This window comes from Alosa alosa, chromosome 15, assembly GCF_017589495.1.
Source record: "Alosa alosa isolate M-15738 ecotype Scorff River chromosome 15, AALO_Geno_1.1, whole genome shotgun sequence".
Classification (NCBI taxonomy): domain Eukaryota; kingdom Metazoa; phylum Chordata; class Actinopteri; order Clupeiformes; family Clupeidae; genus Alosa; species Alosa alosa.
The window spans coordinates 6,113,041-6,137,621 of record NC_063203.1 but is presented as its reverse complement, the minus strand read 5'-3'; the positions used below and the strand labels follow the sequence as shown (position 1 = coordinate 6,137,621).

The 24,581-nt window shown below is 42.3% G+C and overlaps 3 protein-coding genes across 4 annotated transcripts in view; 1 reads left to right on the top strand and 2 right to left on the bottom strand.

Annotated features, from left to right (window-relative positions):
- The window catches only part of nf1a (neurofibromin 1a), a 90,562-nt gene that overhangs the window by 33,344 nt on the left and 32,637 nt on the right, over positions 1-24,581 (top strand). For both annotated transcript variants that reach the window (XM_048263819.1, XM_048263818.1), the window contains exons 31-35: positions 2,549-2,707; positions 4,628-4,725; positions 4,887-5,033; positions 6,076-6,222; positions 6,360-6,470. In XM_048263819.1, the coding sequence (XP_048119776.1) occupies positions 2,549-2,707; positions 4,628-4,725; positions 4,887-5,033; positions 6,076-6,222; positions 6,360-6,470 (662 nt within the window). The remainder of the gene's footprint in view (positions 1-2,548; positions 2,708-4,627; positions 4,726-4,886; positions 5,034-6,075; positions 6,223-6,359; positions 6,471-24,581) is intronic.
- On the bottom strand, positions 12,854-16,829 carry omgb (oligodendrocyte myelin glycoprotein b). Its single transcript, XM_048263821.1, has 2 exons — positions 16,733-16,829; positions 12,854-14,451 (listed from the first exon to the last, which is right to left on the bottom strand). The coding sequence occupies exons 1-2, from the start codon at positions 16,744-16,746 to the stop codon at positions 13,227-13,229; spliced, it is 1,239 nt and encodes a 412-aa protein (XP_048119778.1). The 5' UTR covers positions 16,747-16,829; the 3' UTR covers positions 12,854-13,226.
- Positions 22,094-24,309, bottom strand: LOC125307770 (protein EVI2B). Its single transcript, XM_048263820.1, has 2 exons — positions 24,173-24,309; positions 22,094-23,658 (listed from the first exon to the last, which is right to left on the bottom strand). Exon 2 carries the CDS (start codon positions 23,620-23,622, stop codon positions 22,291-22,293), a length of 1,332 nt encoding a protein of 443 aa, XP_048119777.1. The 5' UTR covers positions 23,623-23,658; positions 24,173-24,309; the 3' UTR covers positions 22,094-22,290.

The following is a 24,581-nucleotide window of genomic DNA, read 5'->3' as shown; positions in this document are numbered from 1 at the left end:
TGAGAAAAAAAGGTACATTTACCAGAAAAGATTTGTTTTGTGTAATTATTTAGTTGATTCTTTAAACACAGTAACACCATTAAATGCATGGGAAAATATCAGATTTATCAGAATCAGAATCGTTTTATTGCCAAGTTTTTTTTCTTTTTTTCACATGAAAAAGAAACAAGGAATTTGACTTGGTGAAATATATATGCGTACTGTGTAGATTCTTCTGTAATGTAATGTAATGATGTTGTGACAATCTAGAGTTGATACTAGCAAAAAGTAGTGCAGTGTCTCTACTCATAAACTAATCTTTTTTACTATAATGTGCACAACTACAGTTAAAATGAGGCAGAGTCTTTTAGCTAATAGCATACAGAGAGCAATTTCCAGGACTGTTTCTCTACTGTGGCGGTATGGTGAGCAGGCAATGCACCAATGCCATTCTAGAAAGTAAACCTCGTCTGCTTTGTGTGGAATACTCAGTTCCTGGTTAGAACCAGGCCTCGGTACAAAATTGAAGCCCCTGTTTTGTAAAAAATGTATGCTTGTACATGTTACATGTGTAACCTATCCCAACAACACATGATTGGCTCTACAGTATGTGTGTCCTACACCTGGTCCCTGCGATGTGATGGCTCTTTATGAGCTAAAGAGAGTATGCCTGGTGCTTCTACTGCTGCCTCACATGCTGTCCAAATGGAACAGATTTTTATCTACTGTAGCTTTTAAGTATATCAAGGACTTCATCAAAGCACTTTTCTTTCCACTCTTATTGTCAAACTTCTCACATTATTTATATATATATATATATGTGTATGTATCATTAGTGTTTCATTAGCCCAGCCCTAGGTCTGCTTCAATAAATCAATAGTCTGAGGTTGTCCTTTTCCTTTAAAAACTAAGTACGTGCTTATGTAATCATAACATGAATTGGTATGTTTTTGCCTAATCCAGCATTTTTGATCAGTCTTGAAAAGCAATTCTGATGCCCTGAAACAGGCTGATTTTTTTTTTTTCTCTGTGCATTACACATAATTTGGAAACAGGAATTGCAACACATGGAACTGAACATATCTTGGACTGTTGAAGCCAGATGTGACTAAACCCGGTTAAACCCAGTGTGACCAAAACCGCTTTACCAGTTCACCTTTATCATCGATAAATTAAGTTTGTTATAAGGAATATAGTGTACTGTAATTTGCTAATACAGAGAGGTTTTATCATCATATTACAGTGGTGCAGATTATTAAGATTATTGATTATTGGCTTCATTCTGGTTCACGCACCAGATGTTGAACCGCTCAAAGAATTTCGACTTAAAAATAGAACTGGCACATTTTTATTTATTTATTTTTCCCCTGTGAAACCAGAGTAGGCATGCCATTCTACAGTTCAGATCTACACATAACACCCTCTGTTGATGATGCATCTTTGGTTCCATTCAAAACTGGTGGAAGTGCGGGCTGGTTCACTGGATAGCAGCACGGTTCAAAGAATTCAGAATGGACTCTGTTGGTCAAAAAGCGCCTTTAGTGGATAGGGGTCATACTGACTCTTCTTGAGATTGTAAGTGACATTGGACTAAGGCAATATGTTTTCAAAAAAAATTTGGGTCACCAGAAAGGATGGTGTATTTGAACTGTGTTCAAGATTTTGGACTCCTAGTCTTACGGTGTAGTTCATTACTGTTGGGCTAAACTGAAAACATATTGAAAAAAGCAAGTTATTTTATGTTATGAAACAAACTCCGTTATACTTGAAAGGGCTACAAATGAGTATGTGTGTGCGTGCGTGTATGTGTGTGCATGCGTGTGTGTGTGCGTGCGTGTGTATCTGTGTGTGGGATAAAACCAAGCTGCAGTGTCCCCTCTAGCCCATGGTTGATTCGCTGTGTTCATGCTCATAATGTTTTCATTGAAAAGTCTTTCAACGCATTTGTGATCAACAGTAGGACCCATTTTTCTTTCTTTTTCGTTTCATTATGGTTCTGTGGCGTTCACTTTACTTCTTTTTGGTTGTTTTACATGGTTCATTTCTGTTGTTTTACATGGGTCATTTTGTTGTGGTTGGGATTGTGTTTTCAGTGTTTCTTTGGGCTGTTGGCTGGTGTAGAGAAAGGTAAAAGGTTGATGGACTGTAGACATCTAGTGTGTACAGTACTGTATGTGCTCCGCTTGCTGACCACTGTGTTCCCTTCTCACCTTTTACCCATCTCCCCCTTCTCTATCCTGCTGCTTGTCTATTCTGGCTCCTTCCTGATACCTCTATTCCATACTGCTCTCCCATACCTCCTGATACCTCTATTCCATACTGCTCTCCCATACCTCCTGATACCTCTATTCCATACTGCTCTCCCATACCTCCTGATACCTCTATTCCATGCTGCTCTCTCATACTTCCTGATACCTCTATTCACATACTGCTCTTCTATTACACCCAACTCTATGGGAACCCCTGGCCTGACTACCGCCCTGCCCCTTACTTTAACTCATCTCAACATGCACCCCAAATGCCCTACCTACTCCCCTCTTGTATCCTCTTCTCCCTGGCCCCCATACAGGTGGTGAGCCAGCGTTTCCCTCAGAACAGCATTGGTGCGGTGGGTAGTGCCATGTTCCTGCGCTTCATCAACCCTGCCATCGTGTCCCCTTATGAGGCTGGCATCCTGGACAAGAAACCTCCACCCAGGATAGAACGGGGGCTCAAACTTATGTCTAAGGTAAAGTATAGATGTGTATACTATGAACTATGATTTGAGGAAGTGTGCAGTATGTGAAGTAGGGGTGTCACGATTTCGATTTTATATCGGAATCGATCGAAATTACATCTCAATCCCGAACTTTGAGCTCAAAAATAGAATTAATGATGCAGCCACACCCCTTATGTCACGTCCAGCATGTATGCCAAGACGGCGCACAAACGCACACGCACGTGCTGAACTGCAGCATCAACACTGCTCTAGTTTTAGGCTGCAGGCAGTTGAAATATACACATCAACCTACCGAAATCGAAGCCCCTCTTGCTACTTTGAAATCACCGGTGTGGAAGTATTTTGTCGTTCATTCACGTCAATTAACACTAACTTAGCCTACTCAACTTAGCAAGTGAAAAGATGATCTAGTTACAGTCCAAAATTACTTTAAGGCTTAAAATGCACATTGATACATATTCCATGAACACTAACCTTGGGTCTCTTCGGAGTGTGCTGAAACAATCAAATTATCATTCTGTGTTGTTTAATTTCACTGTGTTCACGTCTCTGTTTTAGCCTAATGTTAGTTCTGTTTACATTACAACCTCGCGGTTGGAACGGTTTCAAAATAAAACGCGGTTTCAAAAGAAAAGCCCCCCCGAAACAAAAAGGAAAAGGCCAAAAAAACTATAAGGAATGCATTAATAGTAATATTAACAAAAAGATCGAAAATCGAATCGAATCGTGACTTTAAAATTGAAAATTACATCGAATCGAGGATTTGGAAAATCGTGACACCCCTAATGTGAAGGGAAGACTAATAATGAACAGTCTCAGGGTCAACTAATAGCTTAGTGTCATTTTTTGCGCCTTACATTGGAAGCACAGGAAATGTTCACCAGAATAAAAGATATCAGTGTTTCCCCTAGAATTTAAAAATGGCACAACACAGAACATTATTATTTACAACTAATTACAAAAAAATAAAGCTTAATCATAGGCCACATCTCACCTGTGAGCTAAACTATGTAGAATGTATAAACTATATAGACTTCTCTTTCATGTCATTACACTGTATTGGTGCTGTGCAAGGCTCTTTAAGGCTGTGACGGCCCGTGAGGCTTGCTTGATTTTCACGGTTTTAAGCTAATTTAGTAGCGTTGTTGTGCATTGTGCATTGTGCATAAGGATATGTGGATGAAATTAATTATGTTTTCCATGTCAAAATAAATGTTAAAAAAATGTAAAAAAAATGAATAAAATCCTGACAACTCGAAGAAATGGAATTATGAATTATAGGAGATAAGTGTCTTGTAATGATAAGTTCTATGATTTTGGGTAGCTCTACAGGAATTACAAATAACTATCTCCAGATGTAAATGGCTGCGTATCCTATTACTAAAATTCAATTAAACCCACCAGTAGTCTAGACCTTAATTTCACAGCATAGGTATGATCGCAACACAGGGCTTGACAGCATTGACTGTATATATAGAACAAACAAAAACGAAACCCTGCGTGGAATTTATCTGTGAATAGGCTACTGAAGGTAGGGGCGAGCTATCTCGCTGGTGTGTTTAATTTGGTTCCTTGGTTAAAATGTAGGCCACGTTTATTTGCATGAGATTGCGTCTGCTAATAAACTTAAACATAAAAACAAACAAACGTGATTTCCTGTGAAATCCCTGACTGTGCCTTCAACGTAAGCCTCTTATTTGGTGACATCAAACCTGGAGAGGAACGAACGGCAGCTGTTCCCAAAGTTCACTTGCATGTTTGTTTTTTAATTAGGCAACTTCTTTTCGCATAAATTCTGAAAAAAGGCGCTTAAATTCTAGGAGCGTAGGGGAAACACTGGATATTAAGCTCGCTCACTTGAGAGATTTCAGTATTAGTGCGTTTTCTGTCGGTCTTCATGCCATCATTCTTCGTTTTCTTATTTCACAGATACTACAAAGCATCGCCAATCATGTCCTATTCACTAAAGAAGAACACATGAGGCCTTTTAATGACTTTGTGAAGAGCAACTTTGATGCAGCCAGACGGTATATATCTTTTCACTGCAGCTTTGTTGCATTAATGTGCATTATATTATTCAGTTATATTCAGATCAAAACAGCTGCAATTTCCCCTGTGTTATTGTAACCTCTGTGGTTGCAGGAAGACCTTGGGGCACCTTGTTTATTTTCTAATGTCTGTTCCGTAGGTTCTTCCTGGACATTGCCTCAGACTCACCCCCTAGTGACTCAGTCAATCACAGCCTGTCTTTCATTAGTGATGGGAATGTCCTTGCCTTGCACCGCCTCCTATGGAACAATCAGGAGCGAATTGGCCAATACCTTTCAAGCAGCAGGTCAGTTTGATTGATTGACTTATCATGCAGTGTCCGTAGCTGTTATACTTTATAAAAACGAATGTATACACAATACAGTAGGTGAAGGTTTTTGTCTATTTTTCCGCCATCTTGCCAGTCAAGAAGTGAGTTGTCCAAAATCTTTCTTTTTAGTAAACTCTAAAGTTTGACTCGGGTACATTCACAAAAAGATCCTAGCTTGCATTTTGGCGAGTTACACTTTAAGACGAGCAGTCAGAACTTTGTGTAATCATACACAAAATTAAAATCACTGTTTTCTTCAGTTGATTTGATTGATTTGCTTTAACAAATCTAACCTTTGGTTTGGGTTTTGTGATATGCCTTCCAAACTGTGCTGCAGGAACCGTAACCAGACATACTGTATAATAGTGTAGATGCATACAGTTTTGCACATTTGGCAATTGTATCTGGAAAGTAATGGGTCATTAAAATTCTAATAATCAAAGCACTAGGGACACTTGGCCTTGCAATTGGACTTTTATCTATCTACTTTAAACATATTTTTTTATTGTACACAATTTGCTTTTTTATTAACTGGCAAATATACATCTAAGAATGTGATTATGCAGCTTGTAATGCACACAGAAGAAGTCGGTGAATATCTGGAAAATGACACTCTAATGCAGGGTTGGGAAAACTACGGCCCGCCAAGCACTTTAATCCGGCCCGCCAAGTTCCTTCTACTGACCATTTATAAACTGTTAGAGGGCACAGCCATAGGCATAGCACTAGCATTAGGCTATATTTGAGAGGAGCTGGCAAAAGATCATTGAGAACTAAACATGAATTGCTCTTAAAGTGACAATGCACCATTTATAAATTAGTTAAACATCATCAAATTAGCAGTATTTTTTAAACAATTAATATTTTAAAACAAAATTATAATCATTTAAATTATATAAAACCTTTTTTTTAGGCCCGCCGGCCAATTTTCCAAAACCCAGTGTGGCCCATGAGCCAAAAAAATTTGCCCTAAGTTTGCCCTCTTGCTCTAATGAAAGAGTCACTTTATCCTTTACAGAGATCACAAAGCAGTTGGTCGGAGGCCCTTTGACAAAATGGCGACTCTCCTGGCTTACCTAGGCCCTCCAGAACATAAGCCTGTGGCTGATACTCACTGGTCCAGCCTTAACCTCACTAGCTCCAAGTTTGAGGAGTTTATGACCAGGTAATATAACAAGACCTTAACACTATTTATTTATTTATTTATTTATTTATTTATTTACTTACTAACTATGTCATTTTTCTCAACATGATTAATTCAACTTGCTGGGTAAAACATCTGAGACTTTGATATGTCAATAGGCACCAAGTTCATGAAAAGGAGGAGTTCAAAGCCTTAAAGACCCTCAACATTTTTTACCAAGCTGGGACCTCAAAGAGTGGGAACCCCGTGTTCTATTACGTGGCACGGAGGTAAGTTTTATGTCAAACATTTTGAAATTTGGGATGTTCACACTTTGCCACATTTACTCACATCTCCTTAAATTTAATTTGGCTCACACAAGAAATGGCTGCCACTGGCTAATCAGAATTCAGCAGCCATTATAATTTTGTGCAATTTTGTGATGTACATGTTCAAACTTAAAACGAAATTTGTCATGCTTTATCCCTAGTTTGTGAAATTTGCAAAGCTAGGTGGACCCCTCTGATCGCCAATTCTAGATCTGGGCATATGCACCTGTACATTCCGTTTTTGGTGCAGCATCTAGTGTGCAGACATCTTTCACACCAATTCTACTATGATAACTGTGACTATATCTACTATTGTTGTAGCACTACCTATATACTGTTATGGATTCAGAATCTAGTCTAGTCAAAATATAGAAATATTTTTTTCAAATGTTCAAGAAATTCAGTTGAGGCTGTCAATATATGCTTCAAAGTTTATTTTGTATACATGTATATATGTAGTGTAGGATGGCAAACTAGACTCAGAACATGCTTTCAGTTACCAAAAGCACAGAAGAAGCACAACATGCACAATCATCTCAGTTCCTTCACCATCTTCTTCTTTTCTTAAACTGTCAAGTGCAATGTATCTGCAGTCCCAAAAAAAAACACATGAATTTTCAGCATGCTCTTGAGTAGGGCTAAGGGTGGTGTTTGTCAGAGCTTGCTTAGGATGCACTAATATCGTTGTGAAGAACCATGCAGGTCAATGAGAGGGTGAGTACTCCAGCCATTCTGAAAGGCATGGACTGCGCAATGGCAGAGTTGTTTGCAGTATTGTTGTTTGCTGTCATGGAAGATTGTTTCATGGTGGATGAGCTTATGGTGCTGTTGCCCATAATTGTGGTTATGAGCATCAGGGTGATCAGTGTTTGGAGAAACATTGTTTGCAGTGACCTGTTTTAAAGAAAACAAAACAAAACTTTAAAATCAGAGAGGTTTTTGATATTGAAATATCCTCCTGTAAATGTCTGCTCTGTAACATTGTATTGTTTTATGTCTCAAATTTAGAGTAATGTAGTTTGTATTATATTCTTTTCTCCTCGGTTTTCCCTTTTTCTCTTGTCAACACCTTCTGGTCTGCCTCTGAGGTTGTTCTTTTTCCATTTTTCGGTCAACAAGAAAGTAACAAAAATGTAAAATGCAAATAACTGTCATTTTATGTGCAAAGATGGTTTCTGTTAAAAATGTATCTGAAACGGGTTTTGATTGATTATGGTGGTTATGAAGAATATGGCATTTAATGATAATGCAAGCAGGGATGTAGTGGAGGCTAAACGCAAGTAAACGCAGTTTACCCACCTCTGACATTTCAGAAATAGAGTTTATCCACCTCTCAAAAGAGTTTATTCACCAAGTACAACTGTTAACATTTAAAAATCACACTGTATTATCCACAATCACAATATGTACACTCATCAACACTTAATGCCACTTGTATTGTTATAAACCAGGGCTCCAGACTAACGTGTTGCATTGGTATTTAGGTGCACCAGCACAAAATTTAGGTGCACCCAAATTTCGATCCATCGAGGGGGCAGCCGTGGCCTACTGGTTAGCACTTCGGACCTGTAACCGGAGGGTTGCTGGTTCGAACCCCGACCAGTAGGCACGGCTGAAGTGCCCTTGAGCAAGGCACTTAACCCCCGAGCACCGCTGTTGATGCAGGCAGCTCACTGCGCCGGGATTAGTGTGTGCTTCACCTCACTGTGTACACTGTGTGCGGTGTGTGTTTTAACTAATTCACGAATTGGGATAAATGCGAATTGGGATAAATGCAAATTTCCCTCACAGGATCAAAAGAGTACTTATTTTTCATCGCGGCACCTTTAACGTCACAATTTCAAGGTCCCCTTTTTATTGCTCTCCATATACATTCCGTGTCTGAGCTGTTGTCAGAGCATGGACCAGGAATGACAGTATTGATTTGATTTGGAGCCTCCACCACCTTGACGACATCAGTAATATTGAATACTGTGATCATTCACATCAGTGTTAATGTTATTACAGTGGTGGTGTGTACTGTAGGTCTAATTGAGTGCCTGTCACTTTAAGAGGTACGTCAAAGTAGCTTTCTTTCTCATGGCTAGAGGAAAATAGTCGCGCATCATCCAAGGATATATGGATGCAATTCATTATGTTTTCTATGTCATTTGATAAAATAAATGTTCAAAAAACTAACAAGTCAAAGAAAATATTTATGGGATTATAGAAGAGATAAGTGTCTTGCAATGTTAATTTCTATGATTTTGTTGAAATCATCACTACATTAATGATAGACATGACACGTGAACCAGAGTTTCCGCTAGAAAAAAAATGGTGCCGGAAGGTTTCGTTTTCCGGACATTTTGATGATATGCCGGTCAAATATCCTATTATCCCTTCTTAATTAGTCAAATTTAGGAAAACTGGAGACAGGCTATTTAGCTTAAAGAATGACATAATCAGGCTGTATAGAATGCAACATGTTCATTAGCCCAACTTAAACATGCCTAACAAGATCTAGCCAGTATCTTTTCATGGACAGCAAGAGTCCGCTTCGTTCGTTGTTTTAAAAAGGCTACGTTGTTTGTTGCTGCTACCCACGTTATCTCCAGTGGTGACTGACTGTTTAACTTACACAGATGCGCACACACAAGAATGAGCGCTCACACCACTACCCCCTAATGCTATGCCTCTTTATTTGATAACAATACATTTAGAAATGTTTCCTATTCTGGGAAATGTTTAGTTTTTCTTTTCTTTCGGCCGCAGTTAAATGATACCGTTTAATTGTGCCAGAAATTATCCGCGGACCAGTAATCGTCTCGTCGAGGAGGCCCTAACCCTGCAGATCATGGACAGAGAACCCATAGGCCTACTGTATGATTTTGGTAAAGAACACTTTGCATGTCCAGTGTACACGGAGAATGACAGTGTCTTGGAGCGGCCGCAACTCCACCACTTCACTGATTCCGACAGATTCTGCTTTTTATCTGGTGGTGGTGGAGTTGACCGGACATCTGAGGCTTCAGACGTTACCAATGTATCATCATCCATCGCGTCTGGCCTCTGAAAAAACTTTTAAGGCTCTGCCTGGGCCTGGCCACGTTTGAACCGCCTCATTCATTTGTTCGTTGTTTAACATGGACGTTTTAAGCGTGCGCTTCCTACTTGAAATGCAGCAGGCTATGCTAGGTTTAATAGCTTACTTTTTAAACGGTAGAGCCTGTTCATTTAAAAACATAGCCAGAGGACGTATAATATAGGCTTACATATTAAGGCTTATTCTCAAATTCAGATTGCGTTAAGGGACGGGATTATTAGCCAATTTCAATCGGACAGTTTGACCGGAGAGATTTAATTTTGTCGGACATTTTATTTTTTTTCCGGCCAATGTCTGGTAAGTACCGGACAACGGAAACCCTGACATGAGCTAACAGTTACCTGAGGAACTTTCTCAAGATGTAAATGTTTGCCAATAGGTTGTGTAGCTTATTTCGGAAAACTCAACAGTAGGCCTAAATTAACTTAATTCCATAGCCTAGGCAACACAAACTTGAGAGGTGCAGGTCAAAATCCACATCGCTACTCGCTCGGATCACGACAGCTGTGTGCGTGTGAGACACATAGGCTACGGGAAGCGCACGACTGTCATTCTTAAACGTAGGCTATATCGATACTAATACAATTAGGTATTGTTAGGTTTCTAATTTCAGGGTATTGCGATACTTTTGTAGTATTGGTGCACCATGCACCACTAGTCAAAGTAGAACAACTTAGTTCGTGGAGAGACAGCAGATGCGAGTAAAGTCTAGGCGCTCAACCTTATGACATTAGGTGCACCAGTGCGACCCAGGAAAAATTTTAGTCGCACCCTTAAAAATTTAAATTGGTCGCATTCTGGAGCCCTGTAAACATTGGACAATAACCTCCACCATCATCTAACATGTTCTGAATGCCTTTCCTAAAAATCGGATACCGCATGGCGCAGTCCACAATTCTGATCACAGAATTCATAGTTTACCCACCTCTTATTTTACCACTACATCCCTGAATGCAAGACACTGCACAATGTAGTATGCATTCTAACATTTTTTGTTCTTGTAAGATTTGACATTTAGTGGTAAAAATGATGTACCAGTCACAGGTCAACATATCTTTCCCCCCATCGGTAATGTCAGGGTAATTTTGGAGACCGGTGCATTGCCAAGCACAAGCAACATACATTTGTCTTTTTCAGATTACACCTAAATTGAACTATATGTGCCGCAGAGCGGTACAAAATATGACCGCCGCCCAGTCCAGCACATTTTTTCCACAAAAATAAATTACGCTGAAAGGCCTAAATGATTCTAACTGTCTCACTAAATTGCATTATCCACACTCAATTCTCACTGGTATCTGCTAGACAACAAGTACCAAAACATGATTAGTTCATAGATTTCACATGTAAAATTCATTTTATACAACCCCACCCCCATCTTGCCTGTTCATAATTCGGAGAAATTCTTGAATTGTGTGCATGTGTGCGTGTACACGTTTATGTTTATGTGCGTGTGTGTGCGTGCGCTTTGCTGCGATGCGGTCATAATTAATTTCCATAAAGTAAATCTCCTTAATATGATGTTAACTATGAACTATGCACTTTTTGTATTACACAGCAGATTACAAAGCAGTTGCAGCATTTCACTCTGTCTCATATGTCATTTCATGGCTGATGTAAAATAGCACTCATCTTTCAGTTTTCTAAGCCAAAGGAATCTATTTGTCTAAGTCCCAAAATGGAAGGTTTTGGTTTGTCTAAGACTCACCTGTTGTATGCTCCAGAAAGAGAAGGATAGAAGAGGAACCGGTCTGAACACACCGTTTTATTGCTCCATGCAAATGCATTGTGACGTTCTGATGATGTGGTACAGAATTTAGGAGAACCAGAGTAGGTGGGCTGTAGATTCAGAGCTAGTGCTGGGCAGGAGACGGCTGAACACTGTGTGAGAGGAAACCGTGACTCTACTGTGTGTGTGTGTGTGGCAATCTCTTCTCAAGCGGCACTTTCAACACATTGTTACCTCAGCCAACAAGGTTATGTTTTTGGTGAGGTTTGTTTGTGTGCAGGATAGTGAAAACACTGCCATTTTTCATTAATCTTGGTGGAAAGATATTGCATGCGACAAGTACGAATCTCCTACGTGTTAGTGCCGCATTAACCCCACAGGGGGGAGCTGAACAAATATGATTCCACTGTCACTAACGTTGCATGATCAGGCATTTTGGCCTTGCAGGAGGTCTGCACTTAACTGCATGTAATAAATAGTTTTGAATAGTTTAGAATAATAAAATGTTTGTAAATTAGTCTGGTGACAAAATAATTATTTACATACAATTGTATTGAGAGGCATTTTGTACATTGAATTGTGGGCAATGTGGTATGTCATAAGCATTTTTTAGGAAGAGAAATGAGCATATTTAGAAAAATGTTTTATGTACCCAAGTTTCTGTTATCAATTCTGTCCCTTGCTAAAATAATCTATAGACCGTCTCGAAAATATTTTTCATCTCTATGCACTTTGGAAGAATGCTTTTAACTATTAAGCCTAGGATCCAGACAATTTCCCCATAAGATTGGTCATGGTTGGTCGTGGTTACCTTGTAATGGGCACTTAATTTTCATTAAGTTATTTATTAATCAGTATGGATACTTGTGGAGAAGTGGAGAGTGTTTTTTTTTTTTTTTTATGAAAAGGAATATTATCTTTCATTATATACTGCCTGTGGCTGGACAGTCACTTTTCCTTGACCTCAGTGAACATTATGAGGTCAAGAAAAGATTCCTAGAGAAAAAGAAAACCAGAGAGCCCTTAGTGCTAAGAGAACCCAAGAGTCCTGAGCTAGCTAATGTTATTAATGTGGCTGTTTAAATGCTGCTGTTTGGGATGATTTGATCTCCTCTCCTTTTGTAAATGATGATCCCAATGTGTGCCCAATGTTATATAGTATATGGGACATAAGAAAGGAGACATTGAAGCTCTTATCATGGCTCCCAGTTAGACACTTCTGGGTCATTTCACTCAGTTAGGAACCTTCTAAGCAATGGGATGAATTCTTCGCAGGTCCTCTGGTATCTGTTTTAAGATGGTTGAGGGAAAGGAAGGTCATTGTGATGTGTTTCATTTAATTGTAAATAGTCAATTTATGCATGTGTACTTGTCTGCGAATATCTGTGAGCTTAGCGTGACAGTCAGCTGTGAACTGTGCATGACACTCAAGCATCCACATGAGGAGGGGGGTCCATAGCCACAACAAACTGCACTTTGGCACATGGTGTGGATCAGTACACAAGCATGATGTATGAAGCAGACTAGTTCTTGTTTATGTATTGTAGGTTTTACTTTTTTCCAGAATATATGGTTATCCATTGTAGAGCCATACATTTTTCCAACTACATTTTTCATAGGTCGGCTTATGAGTTTGAAAGCAGAAAGACAGAGAGAGTCAATACATCATATGCACACTGTTTAGTTATGTGTTGTTTTTTTTATCACATTCTGTGTCTATTGTTGTTTTGTTTGCATTCAAGCCAGACAGGGAGACAATCGGGGAGGCAATGGGAGGATCGGGCCAGAGAGGGCAATTCAGAAGGCCTTTATAATCAGTAGCCAAAATCAACTTCATCACATTTGCAGAGAGGGTAAGAACAGACTACTGATGGACAGATGAGGCTAAAGTTCATGAGTGTGACAATCACAAGCCCTTGAGGATCGCTATGGCAATGAAAAGGTTGGAGGCAAGCGTCTGGCCCATTGTAGCGTGCAGGCCACAGCTCGTGCTGCGTGCCCGTACTGGGATCACTTTTTTGGTGCCCCTTGTGTGGGCAGCTGTGCTCGTTTTGGCTCCAAGGCCGCGGTGAGGCGTGACCGGCAGCACTGTGCTGGCCTCTCTGGATAGTGTCTGCTCTGAGACCTCAGCCGAGAGGCTCCCGTTGCCTTGGTGGCGTGGGTTAATAAGCGCCCACTTGGACAGGTAACCTGAGGTCACTGCCTGCATTGACGGTCCGTTGAGGTCACTCGGCTCACGTAGGAGACGATTGCGTGCGTCAGTGCCCAGCGGGTGTTCTGTGTAGGAGGCGTAGGAATTCCAGGTGCCTGTGGCGAGGTGGGCCTCCCCGCAGGTGTGCCGAGTGTGGCACGGGCATCCCAACACGCGGGCGTTGGTTTGCTGCACCCACACCAGCAGGTGTGTGATGTTCTCCTCTTCATCACAAGCCCATGGGTTGTCCCCAAGTGTCAGCAACTTTAGGCCCTCCAGATGCACAAATGTTCCCTCTCCTACCCAAGCAAAGCGGTTGCCATGGAGATAGAACTTCTCTAGTCTCGGCAGCCGGTCGAGTGACCCGGGCAAGATCTGCAGAAGATAGTTGTGCGAGATGTCCACCGTCTGCAGGTTGTGGGGCATGTTGGTGGGCATGGTCCAGAACTTGTTGTGGCTGAGGTTCAGTGCCTGCAAGGCCGGAAGTGTGTTGTTGATGAACACCACACGGTCCAGCTCGTTCCATGACAGATCCAGCATTTGCAGGTTCCAGTGGTAGGCGGTGTCGTTCTTATCCAGGTGCCGTATATAGTTCCTGGACGCACGGATGTCCCACAGCGCCCGCGGGAGGCCCGAGGGGAACTTGTGCAAGCGGTTGTGGGACACGTCCAGCGTTCTCAGGTGTGCAAAGTGGCCGAGGAGACCGTCCAGGTCCTGCAGGTGGTTGTGAGAAACGTTGAGAAAGCGGATGTTGTGCTGGAGGCCGTCAGGCAGCTGGGAGAGTCCCCTGTTGGAGCAGTCGACGGTGCGGTGGCCTCGGCTGCAGGAGCACATGGAGGGACACACGGCCACCGCACGCATCCCCAGCAGCAGCATGGGCAGCAGCGGAGCCAGCAGGCACACTCGGCACAGCAACGCAGTCATGGTCAGAAATGAAGTCCTGAGGAAAACGACATGCAGGGTCAGCACGCAGATCAGGACTACTACTGGACATGAAGGAAGTATCCACAAAGTTATATGCAGTGCTGTGACCGCTGTTATCAGAGACATAACAAGAATTACATTTTGATTTCAGCCTTCAACAGATGCTCAACAAAATCTGTGTAACTCTCTTTGCACAATATGTATCAAGTGAATTGCTTTAAGTGACACAATAGCCACGTTTACATGGACACTTCCATTCCGATTATAAACGGAATAACGATTCAATCGGAATAAAAATTGTCATATAAACACCTCAATCGGAATGAAAATTCCTGATCCGATCAGAATTTTAATCGGAATGAAAGAGGTGGTGTAGTCCGCTCCTATTCCGAATGAACACCCATGTATACAGTCATTCGGATTGACTGCTGTATCTTCTCAAGGAAAAGTAGGCAACAACGGCTATTCCGATCAAAGATTCTAAAGCTCTTGAGAGCACCTTATCAGAATAGAACGTACCCCATGTAAACAGACAGCACAAATCTTTCAATCGGAGTAGTTTAATCGGAATGGCAAAAAAGCTTTCCATGTAAACTAATGTAATTGGGTATGGCTTGTGAAGTGCTGGGGTTTCTGTTTGTTTCTTATTAGGAATTGTAGCTGGAGTTGTCACTGATTTGACCAGGAATTGCACTCACTGATCTCCCCTGGACTTTTGAATTTCTGAATTTCCAAAAGTAAACATCAGGCTTTTCCTTTAAGTTGTCATTATGTCCTTCATTACTGTGCTCTTGACCGCATCTGAGGTCATAATGAAGCCGAAAAGAAGTTCATCCGTACACAAATCTATATAATATGTGAACCAACTTCATGCACAGGGTCAATTAACAAGTGACTGGGAAAAGTAGACTTTGGAGTCCTGCCATAGAATACTGTACGATCTGACAATGCTTTTGTATATAATGATTCATATGAGAATTGTTTGAGTGTTTAAAGGCCTTTTGGCCTGTATATGTCGTTGAGTGATTTAGATTTGAATATTTGCATCACTGACATGTCGTGCTTGGTATCACTGCAATAAACTTCACCAGTGTTATTACTGAAAGCAGCGTTGCATGACTATGTGTCATAAATGTCAGCACGCTGAATTAGGGAGTAAATTTGAGCTATGGCTGAGTGAATGAGGCTGCAATGGCCATCATTAAACACGCTGCCCAGCTCTCTGTGAGCAGTGATTGAGGGTGAGCAAGGTTGCATAGAGACACGCAGATGTCATCAGTGTCCACTGCAGTAGATGAGCAGGACTTGTTCATGATCATTCTGTAGTTTGGGTCTGGTTTATGTCTGCAGACTCTGGAAGCCTGGACAGTCCACCCTTGCCTGTCGGTCACCATATGCATGCTGCAACCAGTCCCAACAGAAAATCAGCACCAGCTCTGGCTAACAGAATGAAGAGCATAGTGCTTATGGGATGGGGGAGAAGACTCCAGGGCCCCTTGTTGGTACTCTTAGTAGCATGCAGTAGGGGGTGCTTGAGTCCTTGCCAGCGGGAATGTTTTTGCTGCAATGTGCTTGTTGGGATGTGTTCAGCCTTGTTCTGCCTGCCCTGTCCTCTCTCTGCACCTCGGAGCCATAGTGCACAATCTGGGGCATCTCAGGACAGTCTGTGTGTGGGGCTCAGGGAGAGACTATGGTGTGTGTGTCCCTCGCTCTATCACGTACTCTCAATATTTGTCTAATTTCCTGTAACCCCCCCTCCCCCAGCCCCCACTCCCACTCCCAATTATGTGTCTTGTGTGTTGCAGCAGGCACACAGTCGGCTTCTAGAAACTTCTCGCAGGGCATGCTCACACACTAGCGTTCGTCTTTGCTGGCTGCCTTTTGTTTTATTAAGGTCATGTGCAAATCAAAGCATGAAAATTGCAAGGTGACTAAACCTGGTGTGTCCACATGCATGTGCAACATTATTCTTCCAGTTAGCCGGTTGAGCAGCTAGTTAGAAGAACACAAACGCAGACGATATTAGCTGTGATGAGTAGAAGAGCATATTTGTTATGCCTCAGCTGTAGGGGAGACTGAGCAGGGCTCTTCCACCTCTTAAGCTCGCTGGTGAGATGTAATGCTGTTGCTGCAATCTGCCCCAGTAAATGTGGAAGAAAATAGAATTCAGTATAGCCTGTATGAATAGCAATATGTGTGTGCATGCACGCTGTCCTGCTTGTGTGTGTGTGTGTGTGTTCCAGCATACGTTCCCCACACCTCTGCTGACATGCCTTTCCATGCCAATTATTGCTTACCTGATCCTGTCCATCACTTAGAAGTCATTTCTCTCTCTTCCTCTCTCTTTTTCTCTCTGTCGTTTTGTTGCCTTCGTCCGGTCCTCCACCCTCCAACCTCCTCTTTTTCTCCGACCCCCCCCTTCCCCTCCTTCTGTCGCGCTGCTCTGCTGTTTTTCCCCCCTACAGCACCCAAGGAAGCAAGGACCAATTTTATTTTCAGACTTTTCCCAAGTTGATCCCTTGTCCTCTGTGTTCGGGCTTCCTTTTTCTCGCTGTATATATAATCCTAGAGACCAGGTGCATTCACTGGGTCCTGTTGTCCAGCGCTCCACTGGTCCCCTGCCCCCTCCTTGGCTCTGTCTGGATGGCAGTGTCTTGGGGTTAGGTGTTGGCAGGCAGTGGCTCTGGTCAGCCCTCCCCTGCGGTGATCTCTCCCCCTGGCATAGCAATAATGTCCTGTTCCTCCTGCGATGAAAAGCGTCCTACGACACCTCCTTCTCCTGCTGCTCCTCCTCCTCTTCCTCCTCTTCCTTCTCTGCTGCTGCGCAGGCTGCTCGCTCACTCGCTCACTCACCACTTAACTATGTGTTCAGGAGAGAGGGGGAGCGAGTGGGCAGGACTGAGCAGGACAGTTGGGTAAATGTGTGCATGTGTGAGAGAGAGAGGAGAGGAGAGAAATGAGACTGTCTGAGTGGGGAGAGGGAGGGTCCAGAGAGGGAGAGCCAGAGCGTTCGGGATGGAGATGCTGGCGGCTGAGCTGGTGAACTGCAGCACTGTGAGGGAGGGAGTGAGTGAGTGAGTGAGTGCCCCCTCTGCTGCTGATGAGGCTGGAGCTCGCGAGGTGCTGACTGCAATCTTTTATATTCAGCTCTCTCCCTCTCCCTCTCCTCTCTCTCTCTCTCTCTCTCTCTCTCTCTCTCTCTCTCTCTTCCCTTCCTCCTTCCCTTCTTTTTAGCAACTATGTTCTAACCCTGCCTCTTTCTGACATGTCTACCGTCCCTCACATACTTACTCCTCGCTGCTTGTCCAGTAGAAGCTCCATCTCCTCAACTGACCTTCCGGCACACACTTACTACTCTCTCGCCATTTCCATTGTACATGTATGTGCACACACTCATCTTCACACACATGCACCATTCTCTTCTGCAGATTTTCTTTTTAAATCTTTGTATACACCACATATATGTCCCATTAGCAGAAACCCCTGCATAGACATGCAGATAAATACAACACTGCTTCTGCTCGGTTGTGTTGTGTGCACCCAGGGAGTCTGAGCCTTCCAGCCCCCTCTCTTGGATGCACCTGTTTTATCACCCAGCAACACTCTACTGCTTATCTGCCCTTCACACACATGCGCACACACACACACACACACGCACACAGACGCACACAGACACACACACACACACAGACACACACACACAGACACACACACACAGACACACACACACACAGACACAGACACAGACACACACACACAGACACAGACACACACACACAGACACACACACACACACACAGACAGACACACACACACACACACAGACACACACACATGCTCCACATCATGTGATGGGGCTAATTGTGTTCCTCTCCACTAGTTCATGTGTCCTTTCTTGGCTAGCGTGACATTAATGCCGTGTGACTCAGGGGGGTCATGTGCTTAAGGGCCCATGTTGAGAATGGATGAGGACTACTCCCCGCCCCAGGTTTTCTCCCGCTGCAAACGGTGCCTTTTGTACACAGGTGGGTATGTTGGCCTCTAGGCCTCCACGGCTCAATGCAGTTGCTTGGTTGGTTTGGTTTGTCATCATGCTTGGTTGTATTAGTCTCTCCTGCCTATTTTTTTACACCACACTCACAGGCTGACTGCAGAATGTCTTTTATGGTGGAAGTGAGTGAGTGAAGTGAGTTCCTGCCCCTAGTTCTGATTGGGCCTGTGTTTGCCCAATGTGTTGGTCTCTGGGCTACTATTCTTAACACTGAAATAGTCACGTCAGCATTTGCATGCTTTTTGTAATCTCAAAAATGTGCAACATTGTAGTCAACAATCGGCCAGAATCTGAGCAGGAAATTCAAGCATCCTCAACTGGACAACATTGTCCTGTTGTCTCCTCTGGCTTGTGCATCAAACAGACAGTGGAAGGTGTTTTATTATCTTATGCTTAAATTGAGGAACATGAAAGGAGAAGTGAGTCTGGCATACTTGCGTTGTCAGCCGCCCTTTCTCTCTCTGTGTTTTATTTTCAGCAAAGTTAATGAAGTGGCACTTCTAGACCTCATGGTTCTTCTGAAGTCTTGTGAAAATTAGAAATGTGTTCCTGCAGTCATACAGTATGTGCTCGTTTATTGCCTACTGTGAGGTATCGGTCAGTTCATTTGCATTTAATACCTAGTAGACGAGGAGTGGTGAACAAATGTGTCATTACAGAGAAACAGATCATTATTAAAGACCCTGTGTACTGTATGCTTATGAGACTGCTCCCCCAAGACTGTTGGAATCGTTATGCAAAGCAGATTATGATCCATGATGCTGACCATGGTGTGCTTCTACCCTCCTATTTAACTCTCTTGCCTGTGCACAAAGCTTTCTTTTACTCAAAAGTGACATGTGAACGTTTGAAGTAGATAATGGGTCAAGTTTTCACGTATATGTTGCTTCCTTTTGGCATCATGGGTTGGGTTTCAGGATGCGTTACGTACATGAACGCTCTATTCATCCTTTATGAGGAGACGGAGCTGTTTTTGTTTCTCATTTAAATATATGAGATGGTCATTGATGTGACACCATCTTCTTTGGATGAATGCTATAGATTCACATGCCAGTACAGCCTCTTTGTTGCACATGGATATTTATGTGCTCTGGGAATGGGGACATTGCTATAGGAATGAGATGTTGGAGGGCATGTTTCCTCTGATAATGTCACACGCTTTCAGGAGCATGCACTAAATAGCAGTGTGGGGCTAACCAGAACTTCAGGGCCTCAGCTATTTGTGTTACCATACAGTTTCAGACACTACTGAGAAGCAGTGCATCAGTTATGTACAGAAACTTATGCATATGCTTCAAAGAAAAATGTTAGCATGACTACTCTGCCTAGAACCTATTAGTTAGCTGAAAGATGAAAATATAATGAGTGCTGGCCTAAATGCTAGCAGCCACTGGCTAGATACTAATGTTGTTGCATTGAATGCCTTCCTGTTCTTGACAAGTTAACTTCTTTTTACAAGAAATGTTGTTAATACTAAAAATTAATTCAGAAATATGTGTAGTATACATATGGATGGATGTGTAGCATCTGCAGTGTATATACCCACTAATATTTTTTCATGTCTACTTAAATTAATGTATCGTTATAACTAGAAATGTAAAGAAGGAACCAAATAGTTCTTGCTAACTCTGAAGTAGGTCTGTATTTCTTTAAATGTAACAGTAAAGTCAACATATACTGTAAATGTTGATCTGGTTGCACACAAATGATTGTGAAGGATGAAAAAACCCTATTTGACTTGATGGCTTAGTAAGCCTTATTGAAATTCCTTTAATGCCTTTCAGGGGGCCAAAAAGCATTCCTTTTCCGGCTTGGCTACAGTGGTGTGTCTAGTGTGAGGGGGAACTGATGAGAAGTGCTCGCATTGCATGCTGCAGAGGCAGCATTGGCATGAAGCTTCAGATTTGTAGCATGCGGCTGCACCAATCAGAAGGGATGAGCAGATCTCTGCATGCGGAACTGCCTGGCAACACCAATCAAATGAGTTAAAGCTTGTATTGCAACACTATCAGCCTCCTTAAAGTGGAGTCAGAATAAGAGATGTTAGTCATAATATCAGTGTTTCATTGATTTATACAATTTCCTGCAACCAACAGAGATGAAAGACATTATCTTGAAAATTATTAGACTACACTGACTTTTTAAGCTTAAAAACATATTGTTTTTCCTCCCATAACATAATTGGTCCAGTTGACATTTTAGCTAATAAACAGACACATATTTTATTTGGCGATGCAGCTACATAACAAAATATACAATAACAGATATTGTACTATGATAAAGATTTGTTTTGTCACACCAAAGCAGGTGAGGGCATCACATGTTCTTGCAGGATATCCTCAGAACTGGAAGGAAGTTGCTTTTGATGCCTTAAAATAGTTGCATGGTCGCTGCCTGAGTCAGCTGTCATTTCCTCATCATTCAAGAAAGTTGTCAAGAAAGACAGTGCTCAATGTCTGTTAAATATCCAGTGTCCTCTTGCATTTTAATGCAGAGTTGCGTGGCAGTAGCTGTAGCGATGTCATTTTGGGCCCACCTCTTATATTTGCTTATTTACATGTTGACATAGGTGTCACAACTTTAAGTCTTGTAGCCATGGATTGAACTCGGGGTGTTGGCATGTTTTTTCTTAATTTATCTCCAATAGATTGATAAATGGACCCTGAACCCAAGATAGTACTGTTGTTGAATACAGAGCATTCCTGTCTATTAACCAAGGGTTATACATTGATATAGCAAAGTTATCTCAGCTGTGAGGTTCATACCTGGGGATGGGCTATACAGGAATGCGTTTCTTTTTATCATTTTTCTTTTGGATGAAAGCACAATCTGATTCGTTGGGCTACTGGGCCCTTGTGGGCACTCAAACTACAGCTGAGTGGTTTCATCCGCACTACGGTTAGCTTGACACTTGTACTGTAGCCACCTGATATGTAGTATTTTTGACACAATAAAGAAATGCTTAATAAACTGTGATTAATACACGGGTGTGTTCAGTACATGTTCCACCTACCCCCACCCCGAAAAAACAGTCATGCTGTTTACTGTATACATGATGCATCTTATACAGGGGCATTACTGTATATTTAGTCCAATTACAATTCAATGTGCAGAACGCATAGGCTCTGGCTTGTTTAGCTTTTCTCTTTTGTGGCTGTCCAATGCCATTCTTCTTACATGGCTCAGACAGTTGCTGGATGAGGCTGTAGCACTGCAGTAATTCACAGTTAAATGGCTTCCATTCATTGGAAGGTGCTCTCGTCCTCTTTCTCGTTCCTTTTTCCTTTCTCTCTGAGGTTGATATTCCTATTTACTTCATTTTTTACCAACTTTCTGTTTCATCGTACCTATGTCTGTCTACAGTACTTGTTTGTCTCTTTCCTAAGTATGAATGCTGTTTCACTTCACAAAAATGACACTTCATAGTACCGGCATATGTATCAAAGCCTTCAATACATATTATTCTATTGAAGTCTTAGCACTGCAGTTCAGCCTAGAACTCCATAATAAGTTATTTTGTTGAAAAATAATTTCATATGCACTCTATCAGTTTCTAATCCTACTGATGAACAGATCAGTTTTGTCTTATGCTGCATTGAAAGAATTAAACTGTTGAACCCTTTTTATTTGACAATTTTTTCCATTCGTCATAAGACACTACTATCACAGTGTGTTACTTGTAAATTTCCATCTGCCCTTTCCAGTTAAACGGTATCCTTCCTTTGTGGTATTTAATGGTTGGTCAGGTCGTTTAGTTTCTCTTTGGTATTTCAAAGATGAGTAACTTGTAGGCGGTCACAAGAATTAGGCTTGAGGTAAGGGCGGCGCTGGAGGGACTTGCACGTCTGATGCTGGTGTTGTGTCCCCTAAAGGTCGAAGGTCAATGTCTGGAGGTGGAGGAGGGGTGTTTGTGGAGGTGCTCGTTGGTGGTGGCTGAGCTGAGGGAGTCTCGTTTGGATTCACGCCAGAGTTATTGTACTCCATTTCAGCTTTTGGATTTGGGTCATGGATAGCTGCATCAGTGGTCGTTTGGACATTTTCTGAAGCAGACTTAGCACTCTTATTGTCCTGCTCATGTTCAGTTTCCCCTTTTTTCTCTTGAAAAGTTCCATTAGCTGGTTTAGTATTAACGTGGTCGTGTTGTCCAAATGTGGTACCTGGCAGAATGTCCAGATCAATGCCCTCCTCCATATCATTGAGCAGAGAATTACTTTTGGAGAGATTCTGAGGAAGGAACCCTGCGATGGAGATCCTCTTGGACTCCTGCCTGGTGGAATCCGTGCTGAAGTGAGGCTGGGTGCTTCCATCAAGGAATGGGGAGGGACCTGCCCACTCTGAATTCTCCAGCTGCCTCCTCTGCCATTTGCGCTTTTTGACCAATATAAATATGATGCCCACGAACATCATTAGCAAAATCAAGCCAATCAAGACGGCTGCAACAATCCCATTTGTCTCAGAAGACTGTTTTTTTGCTGCGGGAGTTTTGGGTTTAAATGGGTGAGCGGTTATCCTTGTGGTGGTCCTTCTAGTGGTCCTTGTACTTGCATACGCTGAAGTAGGAGCCGTGGTTGGTTCTGGGTTTTTTGGCGTAGCATAGGTGGACAAGCTCTGTGTGGATGCCCCCTTGGCTGTCGGAGTGGGTTTGCTGGTGTATGGCTTAGCACTGATCATTGCTGTATGGTTGTGGCTTTCAAACGAACCCGTCTGATTGGCGTCCGAGTGGCTTAAGGTTGTGCTCAACACATGGGGATCCGTAGTAACTGCTTTGTCTAAAGCTATTGTGTGATTTGTGCTCATTTCCACGGCAGAAGTTGAATTTGGTTTCTCTGTATTTGACACTGGTTGAAAGGCCATCGGAGGGCTGGGCCTCTGAGTTGTATGATTCGTTGATTTGGATACTGGTCCCGTTGTTGTCTCAAGCCTGCTCTCAAGCCTAGCAGTGAATGCAGCAGCAGTCATGGGCTCCTGGCTTGGCTTGGCTGTAGTGATCATGGTGTGTTGTTTGGGTGCATGCAGGGTTGTGTTCTCAGGCTGGAAAGGTGTCGAGTGGTGACTCAGCGGGGCCCCATTCAGCTCCTGTGGTGACAGAGCAGCGGCACAGAACAGCAGCACAAGGCCACCACGGATCTGCTCCATTCTGTCCACACTCAAAGTACACGTTTTTGGAGAAGTCTAAAAAATAAAGAATAAAAAGTCCTCTGTTGGTGCGTTTCTGTGAACGTTATGTACTTCCCGTCTGTGTTCAGATTATACTTGCACAGTTGAAGAAATACATGTCGCTTATGAGATCATGTTGTACAGTACGGACATCAGTGTGCAGGACATTTGGCCTAACAGATCAATCCTGATGGTAAACATATCTTCTTCTATTCTTAATTTTCAGAAAGGTTTTCTATTTGTGACACTGGAGTTTCAAGATTCAAGAATCTGGTCTTAAAGAGAAAGCTCTGTCAGCTGTGTGTAGATGATAACAAGAAAGCTCTGTCAGCTGACTTGTGGTGATTACAAAATCATCCATTCCTTTATATCTCCATTAAAATGAACTACTCAAATAGCATGACCATTACATCATGTGCATGCAGTACTAGTGCATTTTTATTGCCATCCCCACAGTAGTTAAGGTCATTGTGTAGCAGTTTAAGTCCTTGTCTACCAAGAAAAAGAATACAATTCAACGTGCACTGACCTGCTGTTTCTACCCCATTCACTCCTGGTGACCAGGTATCATATGCCCACGTGGTTGATATGGAAGGTTATCGAACTTGGATTATGTCTTGATTACATATACTTGTTTGCTCGACTGATGAAACCACGCCTTAACTGTGACTGATCTTGTCAAAAGTGTGAGGTTTGTGGAAAACGGAACTCAAGTCAGTTGCTTCATAAAGTGTCAGGAAGTGCTGTGAAACCACCACCCCCTTCCATTTCAGAGTGGATTTTACTTGCAAAAACAAATGGTATATCACCTCAGATCAGCAGAGCATCTAAAAAATGGCGTCAAGACTGACAAAATTGTCATCTTGTCATCATTCATCTTAATGCAGTTTGTGCCCTCAACAAAAGCCACTGTTTGCAATTTCAGCTATTTAGCCTGG